General features: G+C 50.0%; 1 protein-coding gene across 1 annotated transcript; it reads right to left on the bottom strand.

The window, feature by feature from the left end:
* Positions 1-1,817: 1,817 nt before the first annotated feature.
* Positions 1,818-11,021, bottom strand: LOC310668757 (inositol polyphosphate 5-phosphatase OCRL-like; the record flags this gene model as incomplete). The annotated part of the gene is made up of 8 exons (XM_083422090.1): positions 10,908-11,021; positions 8,843-9,078; positions 8,425-8,448; positions 4,947-5,066; positions 4,339-4,423; positions 3,379-3,506; positions 2,041-2,152; positions 1,818-1,957 (listed from the first exon to the last, which is right to left on the bottom strand). Exons 2-8 carry the CDS (start codon positions 8,888-8,890, stop codon positions 1,818-1,820), a joined length of 657 nt encoding a protein of 218 aa, XP_083278216.1. The 5' UTR covers positions 8,891-9,078; positions 10,908-11,021.
* Positions 11,022-16,114: the final 5,093 nt, after the last annotated feature.

The raw sequence follows: 16,114 nt of genomic DNA, 5'->3' as shown, positions 1-16,114 counted from the left end.
CATTGGCAGGGGTATTGTTATGCAAATGAAGTCGGGTTCATTTCCCGGTTAGACCGGATAGTCGGATAGGGCCAATGCCTAATGCCAATACCTCTCTTACCTGTAATCAATAAAGTTGTGGCCATTTTCGCCCATTAACTTAAGCTCTGTTGTCTGGTGTCTTTATTTACTCCAACTGTGGAAGGGGGCGGGAATAGCTACGCAAGAAACAGCCAAGCTGTTTGTGAGCATGTGTTTAGGTTACATGGGATACCTGCGAGGGTGGTCTCAGACAGGGGAACTCAGTTTACCTCACATTTCTGGCGCAAGCTCATGAATTTGTTGCAAGTAGAGGTGAGTTTCACCACGGCGAGACATCCTGAGAGCAATGGGCAGGCGGAGAGGGCAAACGCTGTTTTGCAACAGTATTTGCGATGTTATGTCAGTCAGAGACAAAACGACTGGGTGGATAAACTAGCTCTAGCAGAGTTTGCATACAACAACGCGGAGAATGTGTCCACAGGTATGACTCCATTCTTTGCCAACCACGGGCGTCACCCGAGGGCTTTCCCGGGGAGAGGAGAGGAGTCGTGGAGTGTGCCTGCGGCAGAACGTTTTGCGGAGGAAATGGAGGCGATCCACTTACAACTTCAATTGAACTTGGACAGGGCTAAGGAGGTCTACAAGAGGGAGGCCGACAAGCATCGACGACCAGGAGAAGTCATCCGGGTGGGAGACAGGGTGTGGTTGTCCACACAAGGGTTGCCCTGGGGAGGAGGTTGTAAGAAGCTCAAACCTAGGAGGGTGGGGCCGTTTGAGGTGACCCAGCAGGTCAATCCAGTAGCATTTAAACTGAGGCTGCCAGAGAGCATGAGGATACATCCGGTATTTCACAGGTCGCTGCTGTCCCCCTACAGGGAAGGGGGAATGAGACAGGGTAGTGGGGATGGGGAATTCCCGCCACCCGAAATGGAGTAGAGGGAGCAGTGCAACGAGGTTACGGAAATACTGGATTCTCGGTGGACTGGGGAACAGGTAGAGTATCTGGTGGCGTGGGAAGGGGCCCCTAGCTCAGAGAATACCTGGGTACCAGAGGGTTGCTTCGCTGACGAGGGGTTAGTGGAGGAGTTCCACAATTTCTTCCCTGACAAACCCAAGCCCAGGGGTAGGTTTGTCCAACAGGTGTTCGGACCGATGGATGATGAAGAGGAGTTCTAGGGATTCCTACCGTTGGAAGAGGAGGAGGAAGACGAGGAAAGTGTTTATTGGGGAACCAGAGGAACTGCGGGTTTGCGGGAGGTTTTTGAGGCCACGGATGAGGAGGAGGAGAGTTTTCCAGGTTTCACCCCCACCACTCCAGAGGAGGGAGAATTGGGTACGGTCGGTTCTCCCGAACGGGGAGGGGCCTTTGAGGAGGGGGTGGATGTCAGGAAATTGGAGGCTGCAGGGGAAACCATGAGGGAAGGAGACAAATATAGAGAGCCCAAGCGAGCATTCAGCAGCGTCTCTTCCTCGTCAGAGGGGGAAACTGGCAGGGGGAGCCTAAAGCAGGACCCAGCCATTCACAGGGCAAAATGAAAAGGAAGTGTCATTTCCGGGAATGGGCTTGTTGGCAGCGTCACAGACGAAAGTCAGATGACTCATCTGGATAGCTGAGTATGAATGTATGTGTTTGATCTCTCGTAAATGGCTCTGACGCTGAACAATAAATCTTGTGAAGAGATGGCGCGGAGCCCGGAGTGTTGCTTTACTAGCTTATCAGCACTCTCACCCCTCACAGGCAGGCACCAGAGAACAGAGGCTGGGCCTTGCCTCTTCCCTCCCAACTTCGTCTCCAGTCACGCTTGGCACCTTTCGTAGTCATCCGCCCCCAGCAGGAAGCCCAGCAGGAAGCCGATGGCACGCTGACGCTCCTGTGGGCTCTGCCTCGACAGAACGTTGGGCAGAGGCCGTAGCAGGAGGCTGGCGAAGAGGGTGGCTGCAGGGAAGTGAAAACATTTGCATGAGAGGAGGCGGGAGCAGGAGGAAGGCCAGCTCCCAGCCAGGACAGGCAGGCCTTACCTAGCATGTTGGCACCGACATTGTTGCTCTCAGAGTATTTCAGCAGCTCCCGCAGGAAAGCCATCATGAAGCGGAACACGTTCTGGTGCGACCGCGGCAACTGGCAGATCACCTGCAAGACAGGGAGGGGCAGTTTGGAGTTTCAATGCAGAGCTTTGCTAGAGGAGGGGCATGGATCACTAGCACAGTGTACTTTTTATGTTTGCAGGTTTAGACCTGGCATAAAAAAAAAAAAAATTCTAAAATGGTAACCGGACTAGAACTCTGCTGGGAACTTTGGGGAATAATACAACTGTAGAGTCGGAAGGGACCATGAGGGTTAACTAATCGAACCCCCTGCAATGCCTAAGGTGGGGCTCGAACTCATGACACTGAGACTAAGAGTCTTATGCTCTACCAACTGAGATATCTTGGGGGAAGGGCCATTGCTCTGCTTTTCATGCAGAAAGTCTCAGGTTCCACCCCCAGCATCTCCAAGTAGGGTAGGGAACATCCCTTGTCTGAAATCCTTGAGAGCCACTGCTTGTCAATTTCGACAATACTGAGCTAGATGGCCCAGGGGTCTGATTCAGTATATGGCCGCTTCCTGTGTTGGAGATTGAAGCGAGGTTCACTGAAACAGGTGAGCTATTGTTACAACTCCTTGTCAGAAAGCAAAAAGGCAACATGTGCGCACCCCACCCCCCTCCACAACCGAGAGGCATGGTTATCAAAGGAGACATCAGCAACCTCTGCAGTTAACAAGGCTTCCCAGACCAGACTAGCCCTCCTGCCAGTGTGCCGGTTTACTGGCTTTCAGGGATGTTTTAGTGGATTTCCTGTTACTCGCGGAAACATTTGGACTAGATGACTTTGGAAATCCCTTCTGATTCTATGCTTCTGTACACACCACAGACCAGCCAGGAAGAGATGTGTTGGGTGTAGTGAAGGGTTAACCTTCTGTGCCTCGAGACTGAGGGGAAGGGCTTACCAGGGAAGTAAGCCAGGATGTGACGAAAGCAGCTTGGAATGCTGTGTGAGTTCAGTGGAAATCGAAAGCAGCAGTTTTGCTGTTGCGTAGCTGCTAGCAGAGGCAGAAACATGCAGCTTGATTCAGATGGGATTTGATTTTGTAAATACTTGTTTTTTGCGACAATAAAGTGACTTTAGAACAGAAGCAACGTCTTGGGAAGTGCTCTTGAATCACACGCGACTGCTGTGCATATTCTGCTAATTGTTTTACGACCTGCAGAGGCTCGCAGGGGGAAGCGTGCTGGACGCCGAACAATAAAGCAATAAATCTATCGGAAGAGGTTATCGGAGCAGGTCAACCGAATAAGATGGGGCTCTTGGGCCGACCTGGCGACAGAGGTGGCTGTCATGTGAGCACTCAAGGCAGCGCTGATACAGTTCATAGCAAAGGACTGGCTCTGGCACTGCCTCCAGGAAGATGAGCAGAGCTTCGGCCACCGAGTGGTTACTGCCAGCTCTTGACAGCCTGGCAAGGAAAGTGTTCTGTCCTGTTACCTGCACCCTGCCTCCTTCCCAGGCTGGTCCAAAGCAAGAAGCTTTGTTCTTATACATCTGGGCCCACCTTGCAAGTTCCCCCTTTTGGCGCAAGGTAGACCTTGAACCCACAGCCCTGACATTAAGAGTGTCACACTCTACCAACTGAGACACCCCACTGTAATTATCCCACACCTCCCCTCTTGACAAAGCTGCCTGCAAAGCTGATCTGCCGAGGAAATGTCCTTCTGCAGGCATGGTTTCAATCCAAACAACAAATACTGGTGGTCAACTCCAAAAGTACGGTCAACAAACCCTGCTTGCCAAAGAACAATTGAATGCACCCTTGAAGCTCCTTTGCAGCCATGTCTTTACCTGTCTCCACACCTGATACCACGTATGATGCTAGATGTGGGGCCTGCGGGCCTGTCAAAATTCCCCACTTCTGCTCTATCTAGCCAGGCTGATGTTTTCAAATGGGGGTTAAAGCTGTTAAGCTGTTTGGATGCATGACTGGACTTGACTGTGGGCATTTCATTTTCATAGAATCATAGAATCATAGAATCATAGAGTTGGAAGAGACCACAAGGGTCATCGAGTCCAACCCCCTGCCAAGCAGGAAACACCATCAGAGCACTCCTGACATATGGTTGTCAAGTGTCTGCTTATTTTGATGTGTCCCAGAGCCTTAAGGATGGGGTGGCCTAGGAACCTAAGCCACCAGGTATGTAAAAGTGAGGTCCACTCCAGCCAAGAGCTAAACAAAACCACCAAGCAGCCCTGCTCTCCAACAATGTCCCCCAAAGAGGATACGGATCGTCTCGGGAATGCTGGTGTCCAGGCACTCAGTTCTCTCCTGCAGCTCGTCCTGCGTGCCCGGGGTCTGGAAGAGGTCCTCCTGAAGCAGAGTATCACCCATGCGTTAGGAAGGGATGAGGTACATCCTGGATAGCATGAAGAACAATCCAGCCCTGGGGTGCATAATGTGAGGTCGAGGAGTGCCACAATGGGGAGAAGCCCCTCACCAAGAGAGCTGGCACAAGGGCTGAGAATTGTATCCCGCCTGTTTTCCACAGTAGCATTCCTACTACCCCTCTCAAGATTTTGGGCAATGGGAGAGTGAAATCATCCCCCGCTTCTTCTAGTGGCGAGTCTCAGAGAGCCGCTTTGCTAGGGATAGACAGACAATGGTTGTGAACACTTGGGTTTTTCTGAGCCGCTCTAAGGAATACCGTATGCTGGCTGTCCCACCCACTGCCGCTCCACCAAGGTGCCACTATACTCACAGCAGGAGTTTGTAAGAGCGAGTCGGTAGCTAAGATATAAATCAATTGTGGCGTTTGGAACCTGCAGACCCCAAAACTGGTACTGGATTCCGGCCAACACCCATCCTTTAAATGGTACAGTCCCCCTCAGCTCACCTGGTGGCAGACATTCTTGAAGAGGTGGTCCACCAAAAGCCATATCTCCTTGGGTATGTGCAAAGGCCACTCAGTGGAGTCATCACCATCTTGGGGTACTATATCCAGAAACTGCTTCTCCTGGAGGTCCAATGACAAGTGGGACTGGCATGAGAGCCTGACAGAATGTGTGCCTGTATGCATTCTTTCCTTGCTCCGGCTGGGTGGACAAGTCTTGCCCTCTGAGGCCACAACTAGGGCTGGGCGATATCTGGCTTTCAACACTGTGATATATCACTAGCTAAACATTGCAATACACCAATATATCACGATGTCTAAAATAAGATGGAGCTATGTAGAGGCATTGGCTGGCTTCACGGTTTTCCCCGCATTGTGATTTTTGCTGGCGCCTGCTCTCTTGTGATTTGCTGCCCCCTGCAGGAGGGCAGGGGAAAGCTGAACCGGCAGAGTGCACAGGGGCTGCAGGAATCTAGAGAAGCATTGTCTGGCTTCACAGTTTCCCCCCACATTGTTTTTTTTTTGCATAGTACACACACACATCATGATTCACAATATATTGCCAGGTCAGAAATTATGCAACCAGTATCACTATATAGACTTCAAGCTGATTTGAAAATATATATAAATTAACATATCACCTGGCCCTAGCCACAACAAGCATCTCAAGTGGGAAAACAAAAAACAAATTGCTCGCACCCCAAATCCAAGCTCCCCCTCCCCCTATTAATATGCAGCTCGTAATCCTCCCACTCCGGATGTGCAGTTCACCCAAAAGCTTACTGAATATGCAGCTGTGGACATGAGGGTTGGCTAACATTTTATTTAAATTGCTGGAACCTGCCCTGGGACCTTAGGGTGAAGGGCAGGAAATAAGTAAGAAAAACAGCAACAGAACATGGATGGACCTTCATAGGTTGATGGGCTGCAGCCCCAACCAGCATGATGAGATGATGGGGTCACATGTTCACCACCCCTTGTCTAGAGCACGTTGCAGAGGCAGTGGTAGAAACTGAGCAGCAGCTGGAGCCCCAGCCCACGACTTTGTCTGGGCAATGCAGCACACAGCAGCTGGTGAACCATGCCTCCTGCCTCCTTCCCATCTTCCTCTCCAGAAATCTTCAGGGTGGTTAGTTCTATCTCAAGCTACCACATTCAAGAGAAAGAGAAAGAGAGGAGGGGGGAGCAAGAGAGCTTTAGGAGCACAGCAATGGCAAGCAGCCCATCACTAAAAGGAGTTGGCAAGGATGGAGAATTTGATCCCCTCATCCCCAGGGCAGCTGTTGATTAGGACCCAGTTCATCTCTCCCCCCCCCCCCGCCAATACTCCCCACCCCTGTCTTGAGAGAGAGAGAGTGTGTGTGTATTGGTGTGGGGAATGACACATACTGTATCAGAGTCTTAGTGCAAGAGTAGCTGGTGCATGCTAAAGAACACAGGAGCCTTGCTGGGTTAGATCAGCATTTTGTTCCCACAATGGCCAACCACATGCCCTTGGGAGTTCATAGGGACACAGGGACAAGAGCACTCTGTCCATCATGTTCCCCAGAAACTGGTAATCAAAAGCATGTGGTTTATGATAATAGTGGCAATAAATAGCCCTGACCAGTAGCCACTGATAAACATATCCTCCATGATTCTAAATGTCTGCAGCTGTCCAAATTGACAGTCACCACTGTCTCCTTGATGAATCCCTAGCCGGAATTAAGATTGCCGGAAGAAATATCAACAACCTCAGATATGCAGATGACACAACCTTGATGGCAGAAAGTGAGGAGGAATTAAAGAACCTTTTATTGAGGGTGAAAGAGGAGAGCACAAAATATGGTCTGAAACTCAATATCAAAAAAACGAAGATCATGGCCACTGAGCCCATCACCTTCTGGCAAATAGAAGGGGAAGAAATGGAGGCAGTGAGAGATTTTACTTTCTTGGGCTCCATGATCACTGCAGATGGTGACAGCAGCCACAAAATTAAAAGACGCCTGCTTCTTGGGAGAAAAGCAATGACAAACCTAGACAGCATCTTAAAAAGTAGAGACATCACCTTGCCAACAAAGGTCCGTATAGTAAAAGCTATGGTTTTCCCGGTAGTGATGTATGGAAGTGACAGCTGGACCATAAAGAAGGCTGACCACGGAAGAATTGATGCTTTTGAATTATGGTGCTAGAGGAGACTCTTGAGAGTCCCATGGACTGCAAGAAGATCAAACCTATCCATTCTTAAGGAAATCAGCCCTGAGTGCTCACTGGAAGGACAGATCATGAAGCTGAGGCTCTAGTACTTTGGCCACCTCATGAGAAGAGAAGACTCCCTGGAAAAGACCCTGATGTTGGGAAAGATGGAGGGCACAAGGAGAAGGGGATGACAGAGGACGAGATGGTTGGATAGTGTTCTCGAAGCTACCAGCATGAGTTTGACCAAACTGTGGGAGGCAGTGGAAGACAGGAGTGCCTGGCGTGCTCTGGTCCATGGGGTCATGAAGAGTCGGACACGACTAAACGACTAAACAACAACAACTGTCTCCTTGTGGCTATGATAATACACCCAAGTATCTGATTTTGAGAGGAGTGACATTTCCCTGAGCCACCCCAAAGCAGCCACTACTGCTTCCCAAATGCCAGTGCTCAGGTGGTAAGAGTAAGCAAGAGTGGCATAGCCTGTGCAGCAGTTGCTGAGCACAGAGACAAGGAGAAAACTGGGTCTTGGGGCCAGAGGGGGCCGGCGCCTGCATCATGAGACTAGGCTTTCTGCCTCCCATGCTGCCAATTGCAAGCGGACCGAGAGTCAAGCAGAGCAAAATCAGTTACAAGTAGTGATGGCAAATTCTGGTTTCGTCTCCGTTCTCCTCTATTGAGTTCTACAAGGGCCGTGTTGAGACTAGGGAAGAGAAAAAAGCAGATAGCTAGAGCCACCACCTGGACTGGATTTGAGTAAGAAGGCAGGCAGGTGCGGGTTGCCTGAGAGGAAAGTGAGGTTGGTGGGGTAGTGCCTGGTTTGCCCTAAGGGACCAGCTGCCACTGCATGGAGCAGCTGCTGATCGTTGACAAGTGCCTTCCAGTACAGGCAACTCCATTTACGTGCCTTCGAGGCACATGCACACTGCCGCAAAGCTGGAAGTGGCACTTGAAGGGGCAAAAATGTCCCCCCAAAGAGCACAAACGCGGCAAAGTGGCATGGAAACAGCATCTAGACTCCCTCCCAGGAGCTTTTGCACCGACCTTTGAGGCCTGTGGAGAGTTGGAGCAAGGAGTTTTGCAGGGAGTTTGGCAAGTGCTGCTCGTTTTCAAAAGGCCTTTCAAAAGGGTTTCCGGAAGTTTAGAGGGTGTTTGCAGGCTTTTCCAATGCTGTCTCCAATATACGCAATTTCATTTAAACGCACGGTACCTCGGAACGCAACCCCCGTGTAAACGGGGCGTTGCCTGTACCTGATTTGAGCCCGTTACAAGAACATCTAGAGGATAGCAAACCAACTGTTACCTTTTCTAGGAAGCTGTCTTCTCCCTGAGATCAGAGGAGGAAGGCAAGAGCAAAAGAAAAGTGGGGAAAAGACAACAAAGTGTGTTAATGGCACAGGCCCTGAGAAGAGAAAGAAACAGCCCATTGACTGAACAGTATCTGGGCAGATGGCAGGGAAATGCACAGGGTTCAGTGGCCCTGCGAAAGGGCAGGTGGGAGGACAAGAACGTGGGATGACTCAGTCAACGCAAACAACAGGCATGAACAGCACACAGGAAGCGAATGCACAGCTACAGAAGCTGAAGCTGAATGCAGTGAAGGACCCCCAGGCCACACATTCCTGAGTGGAAGAGCAGCTGTTTTTCAAGCAGGCAAGCAGAGTGGGAAGGTTAGACATTCAGCAAATGAACCTGCCAGGTAAATGAACCCCTTTCCCTACCAGGTCAATAAGTCTGGTGACGGGAACTTCGCCAAGCGGCTGCCTCATCCAGCACAAGGCTTCCAAGGAGGTCCCGAAGCAGCTTGGTAGGTATCTCTCACTGATGCTGAGGAAATAGTCCTTGCCACGGTCAAGGTGAAGGACAAAGATATCCTCAATCTTATCTTCTCTTGAATTGAGAAGCGTCACAGAGTCCTTGCTGACGTACACATCCAGGGAAATGTCCACCGTCTCATCTAAAACGGGAGGAGGTCAGGTAGATACACTCTTTGGCACAGCCAAGTTTGCTTGTCTGTAAATTAAAAGTTAAGATAGTGAATAATTTAACAGAAGGACATAATAGGAGCCTGCTGGATCAGGCCAATGGCCCATCTAGTACAGTGTCCTGTTCTCACAGGTGTATGTGGGAAACCTTAACTTCAAGAATTAGGAAAAGAAGCTACTCAATTCCCACCCCCACCCCACTTTCCTCTCTATTCCTCCAAAGAAGCTGCACAGAAGATGGTGACAGGATACTGGGGGGGGGGGTAAGAGAAAGTGATCCTAACAAAAGAATATAAAAAGGGAAAGCATTTATTTGTCTCCTAAAGGCCCAATGTAACTTTCTTTTTTAGTCTACATTTCATTGAGTTTTTAAAAGTTTGGCTAGTTCTATATGTTCCCCAATATATTTTTGTTCCTCCACAACGTAAAAATACGCATTTTTAAAATAAAAAAGTAATTTTTTGACGGACTGCTCTCACTGGTTCCCTGCGATGCCAAAAGGTTTTTTGGGACTCTTCAGCATTTTGGGGCTTCAATTCATTTGTGTGTGTGTGTGTGTGTGTGTGTGTGTGTGTGTGTTTGTTTAAAGCTGGTCACACACACTTTTACACTTTGGGCTCAGCTGCTTTGACGTGTGGCCCTTGGAGGCTTGAGCATGGGGCAATGCAGCCCACAAATGTTAAGCCTCCCCTGCTCTACCAAACTCCCAAGGTTGGAGGGAGGAGGGTTGGGAAGAGGAGGAGAAAAGGAAGGCCTTCCCTAGATGACCCTTGGGGTCCCTTTCCAACTCTACAGTTCTCTGATTCCAGAGAGAGACGCGCTGGGCTCCAAGTATCCCTCGCAGGGCTCAGCGCAAAGCCATGGCTTCCAATACTGGCTGTCACTGAGCTTGGGGATAAAGGAGAAGTGGAGGGTGACCTGCCCGTTGTTTGTGATCTGGAACTTTTCCTTCTGCAGCTGCCGGAACTTCACATTCTCAAACGAAAACTGCAGAGCAAAATGGGGGGGGGGGGGGAGGAAACAGAGTGCTTGCCTTCAGCAGATGGCAAGGAAACGTGCTCCAGGGGGAAGTTTGTCCTTGGCCCCGGGCTCTCATTTAGGGGACTGCACGTGCAACAGGTCTAAACGCCACCACACAGTGGCCACGTTTGTTCTTGAGTGTCCATGTGGGGCTCTCCAGATATTGCTGCACTTGCAACTTCCCATTGCCACTGGCCATGTTGGCTGGGGATGATGGGAGTTGTAGTCCAACATCTGGAGGGCACCGCGCTGGCTACCCCTGGAGTATTTGCCTGTGAGAAAGAGGAAGAGGCTGCAGCTCAGTGTGGAGCCAGTGTGGTGTAGTGGTTAAGAGCGGTAGACTCCTAATCTGGGGAACCGGGTTCGCGTCTCCGCTCCTCCACATGCAGCTGCTGGGTGACCTTGGGCCAGTCACACTTCTTTGAAGTCTCTCAGCCCCACTCACCTCACAGAGTGTTTGTTGTGGGGGAGGAAGGGAAAGGAGAATGTTAGCCGCTTTGAGACTCCTTAAAGGGAGTGAAAGGCGGGATATCAAATCCAAACTCTTCTTCTTCTTCTTCTTCAAAGGTCCCAGGCTCTATCCCCAGCATCTCCAGGTAGGGCTGGGAGAGATCCTCCGGAAATCCTGGGGAACCACTCGGAGACAGTATAAACAAGACTGAGCTAGATGGGCCAAGGGCCTGACATGATATAAAGCAGGCTTCTCTCTCCCCCCCCCCCCCCCGGTATTTTTGCAGCAAACCCTCTTTAAGGGGCTGGAGAGGATCCTATTCGTCTTTACCTCCCTCCTGCTGAGCTCCAGTGAGGGAAGGAATTCGTTCTCCATTCTGTCCATCAACTGAACAATATCCTCAAACACTTTCCGGTACAGTCGGTCATCCACAACCTTCACCTATGGGGGGGGGGCAGAGCACATTTGTTGGGGCTATGGACTGAAAGGGGGGGGTATGAGTTAAGAGCAGAAAGGCCTGATGCACCCCCCTGTTCCCAGCCCTGAAAGAGGCAAGTACTGTAACTCTGGGAGCTTCCCCAGGGATGGCAGCGCTTGCGTGGCAAGTCCCCTCCCCCCAAGTGAAATGAAGACACTGGACACATTATTTAAGGTTAATGGGCATAAAAGGCCACAACTTTATTGATTACAGGAATTGGAAGGTATTGGCCTTAGGCATTGGCTCCTATCGACTACCCGGCATGGGGACCGGGAAGGGTTATCCACCAGCCGTGGGAGTCCTGTTGAAGTACGCCAACTAGGATCCCACGGGTGTCACCGCTCGGGGGCATGCTGGAGGCCCTCACCTCCCTAGGTTTCGGACAGGGCAACGCCCTCCAGAGTCCTCTACCAGACTACCCTTTTCCTTGGGGGAAGGTGATGGCGCTTCCTTCCCCCCTTCATTTGCATAACAATTACCCCTGCCAATGCCTAACCGCCAATCAAGCAAAGCTAGCCACCAATACCTTCAAACCTGTAGCCAACTCCTAATCCCAGCCATGATGTCCCCCAACCAAATGTCGTTTCCAGCATCTGACAGATGCATGCCATCAACTCTGTAGAGGGCCTAGTTGCTGTAATTGATGGTGGGGTGGCTAATGACACACCCGCCCAGAGCCGCCACTCTACGCGCCACAGCCCGCTCCAACACTTTCCTTGCTCTATTGATTGCAACCGGGCTCAAGCTATCCCTCCATGTCCTCCTCTCAAGCAATGAGGACCACAAGATAGTAATGTTTGGATAAACTGCCATCAGATCAGCAAAGTCATCGAAAATGTTCCATCTCAAGTCTATAGCTTTGCGGTATGCTAGGTCATTCTCCCCCAACTGGATAACCAAGGCATCAGGTGGGCCCTCAGAAGCGGCTCTCACCATCACGGCTGGCTTGAATTCGTTCCAGCACATGCCTCTTCGCATAATCCAAGCCACCTCAACATTTGAAGGTAAGTTCAAGTTTTGCCCCAAACCGGTGCTCATGGCTTGATTCTTAGCCCAATGCACAATGCTGTGGCCCACCAACCAGATGCGCACCCTCATGTATTCTGGAAGGAAAATGAACAGAAAAACCCAGGTCAGGACACCAGCAGCTAGTCATAGATTCTTTCTAACATACGCTTTATACGCATTAGATTTCCACCGCCCCAAGTCCCTTATCCTCTCAGTTGAGAGCCCGAGGTGTACCGCAGTGGTAGCGGCTCCAATCCGAAAGAAGTGAGCCGCAAATTCTGCCGCAGGCAGCCCGCATGCTGCCAATGCCATGCGCATCATGCAACTAAACTGGTGCCTGGCCAAGAGCGATCCATCCGCGTGAATCAAGAAAGGGCCGGGTCTGTTGGGTCTTAAATAGAGGAAACGCCTAGTATCCCTAACCGGGCAAGGTCCACTCCCTTGTGCCGCTGGTAAGCGAAGGAGGGCCCCCTTACCCTGCTGGTCCGTCTTAGAGCTCCGTACTTGCACCATCAGGTCAGTACTGGACAGGGTCAGGTCACTTAGGAGGATGCCCCTTTGGCTGTGGGCCGCCCCCCCTTCACATACAACCTCCCCTATACGGAGGGCACCAAAGAAGGCCATGGAATAAGCAGCTGAGAATAGGCGAGCTTCATATTTTGACCAGCATATTGTTCTTAATTTCTTATGGATCTGGGTCAGAATGTCGAAAGTTATGGGCCTCCTCTTGTCAGTGCTAGGGGGCTGGAGCCTGCACCAACCCTCTAAGGCCTTAGGCACTACAAATTCAGCGCACGGATCTGTGGCAAACAAGGCTTTACAAAAGTATGAAATCCCTGCGGACTGGATGTTAAGAGTCATTGGTGCCCTGCCCAGCTCCTTCAGGTGGGCTAAGTAGCGGAGGACCTCCCTCGTTGAAGGAACTGAATCCTGCCTCGCGTTGGGTATACTGTTGCAAAACTTTAGGAAGTCGGCCCACGCTTTCTTATAAGATCTCATTGTGGAAGGGGCAACTGCACCCAATACTCCCTTCATCACTTCTCGCTCCCGAGGCTCCAGAGATGCTCCGGGAAAGGCAGCGGTGACTGTTGTGCATCTGGCGCTAATGAGCGAAAATGCTCCATCTGAAAACGAGACAGAGCATCCGCGATGTCATTATTAACGCCAGGCACGAATTTGGCTAAAATATATATATTCTGCTCAAGGCACAAGAGGACAAAGGACCGTAACAGGTTTCCCACTCTGGTGGAATGCGCAGACTGTCTAGAAAGAACCGCTACTACTGACTGATTGTATTGAAACAAACCCTATATTCTGCTCAAGGCACAAGAGGACAAAGGACCGTAACAGGTTTCCCACTCTGGTGGAATGCGCAGACGGTCTAGAAAGAACCGCTACTACTGACTGATTGTATTGAAACAAACCCTATGATTGTGAAACTGCCCCGCCCATAAATGTACTGCCACTACAATAGGAAAAAATTCTAAAAATGTAAGGTCTCGAGTAATGGGCTTGCCCTGCCAGTCTGCAGGCAACTTTTGAGTGCACCACTGTCCCCTGAAATAAACACCAAATCCCAGAGAACCCGCCGCATCTGATTGCACTTGCAAGTCAGCCTTGAGAGCCATGGTATCTTGCCATAAGGATATGCCGTTATACCTGTCGAGGAATTGAAGCCAGACTCCCAGATCAGACTTAACTTCTTTGGAGAGACGTACCCTATGCTGGGGCGCCCTAAGGCCCGCTGACAATCTGGCCAGGCGGCCACAAAAGGGCCGGCCTGATGCCACCACCCTACAAGCAAAATTTAAGTGACCTAACAGAGATTGAATTTGTCTAAGGGTAACCTTCTTTAGGGGCAGGAGCTGCTGTATCAATGCCTTAAGGGCGACCAGTTTTTCCAGGGGGAGCCTAGAAGTTTGGGCCACGGTGTCTAACTCAATGCCCAAATAGACCAGAGATGTGGCTGGGCCCTCCGTTTTGTCAGCTGCCAGTGGTACTCCGAGGTCCCCCGCTAGAGTTGTGAATGCCTCCAAGAGGGCAGAGCATTGCTGTCTATTATCTGCGACCAGAATAAAGTCGTCCAGGTAATGCGACACGCCCAGCGACCCTGTCCTGAAGCACAGGGCCCAATCGAGAAACGTACTAAAGGACTCTAATGCTGAGCATGCGACGGAGCAGCCCATAGGCATTGCTTTGTTAATGAAATACGCCCCCTCAAATCGAAACCCCAACCAACGGAATTCTGATGGATGCACCGGCAGGAGGCGGAATGCGGACTCGATGTCACATTTTGCTAGAAGTGCTCCTCGCCCAAATCTGCGAATCATTTTAACTGCCTAGTCAAAAGAGGCGTATTTCACCGTACACAGTTCCTGAGGTATCGCATCATTGACAGAGCCTCCCCTTGGGTAAGAGAGGTTGTGGATCATGCGAAACTCCCCCGGAGCCTTTTTCGGTACAATGCCCAGCGGGGATAAGTGAAGCCCCTCTGGGGGGGCTCGGAAAAGGGACCTGCAACCCTACCTGCCGTGATTTCCTTCTGTATCTTTTTCCTAACTATCTCAGGCCTTTCCCGTACAGACTTCTGATTTTGGGGATGCCCAGTGTTGGGAGGAAATGCCACGGGGATTCTGAACCCCATGGAGAATCCTTCCCAAAGGTATTTTGCGGCTTTTCTATCAGGGTTTTGGTCTAGGAGGGTTTTGAGGGGCTGGAGGCGGATGGGGGAGAAGGCGAGACCAAGATACAAGTTACTGGCGGTTACTGGGTCCTTGGTGAGAGGATCCGGGGGCACCTCTACCATTGTTGTTGAAGTACCCCCTGCCCCCTGAAAGGGCTGTTGCTTATTCTTAAAGCACGCAGAGGCGGGGTGGTTTTCCAGGCACCACTCACATTCGTGAAGATACTTACAGGAAGGTCACAAACACACACCCCTGTTGTACTCCCAGCACTGGCGGTGCCGTTTTGCCTCTGTCTTACCCGACTTGGCCAATTCCTGGATCTTCTTTTCGATGTAAGGGCCAACGTCCTCGCCCCAGTAATTAGGGTCCCTTAGGTCCCACCGGGTGGAGGGCAGGAGAGAAGTGTTTCTACGAAAATTCTCATCATAGGTTAATGCTGCAGTCTCACTCGCCAGCGTGTGAGCCCGCCTCACGTGAGCCAAATAAGCAACCAGATGCATCGAACGTTTGGGGTAAGCTGCGCAAATTACTCCCATGAAGACCTGGTACCCATCCAACCAGTTCTCAAAGGTGCGCTCAGCCCTAGGCATCCCATACCTCCGCTTACTGAAAGAGCGCTTCTTTTCCCCTTTCCCAGTTAACTTGGTAGGAAGGAGAAGGGTAAACATATCTACATAGTCGCCATTAAGGATCTTTTTATATATATATATAATAATTTTTGTTAATTTACAACAAAACAAAACAAAATATACAATATTTTCACATTCAAATATTCAAAGGCTTTCTTTTTTGGACTTCCTTCAACTTTTCCATAAATCTTTCGTAGTCTTTATTAGTTTACGCATTTCTTGTCCTTTATATTGTCATTATTTGAATCTTTTCCCTTCGTTTCCTTTAGACAATATCTCTCATATTTTCACAGTGCTCTTTTAAAACCTTCTAGCGTTATTTCGCCTTCACTTATATTTTCCAGATAATCAACAAACTTTCCCCAGTTTTCTGTAAACTTTTGGTCTCTTAGGTATCTAATCTTTCCTGTCATATTGTCCAATTCAGCGTAGTCTAACAACTTTGATCTCCAATCTTCCACTGTCGGTATTTCTTGTTGTTTCCATTTCTGTGCCAGTAACACCCTTGCCGCCGTCACTGCATACTGGAAAAACTTACTGTCCTTTCTTTTAACCTCTTTTCCTATGATACCTAGCAGAAAGGCTTCTGGTTTCTTTGTAAAGGTATATTTTAAAATCTTTTTCAACTCATTATATATCATTTCCCAGAAGCCTTTCACTCTTTTACATTCCCACCACATATGATAGAATGAACCATCTTTTTCTTTACATTTCCAACACTTATTGCAAGTCTTATAC

This window comes from Podarcis tiliguerta, assembly GCF_965153285.1.
Source record: "Podarcis tiliguerta genome assembly, chromosome: W".
NCBI lineage: Eukaryota > Metazoa > Chordata > Lepidosauria > Squamata > Lacertidae > Podarcis > Podarcis tiliguerta.
Note: the sequence above shows the minus strand (reverse complement) of the source record. Positions and strands in the feature narration are given on the sequence as shown.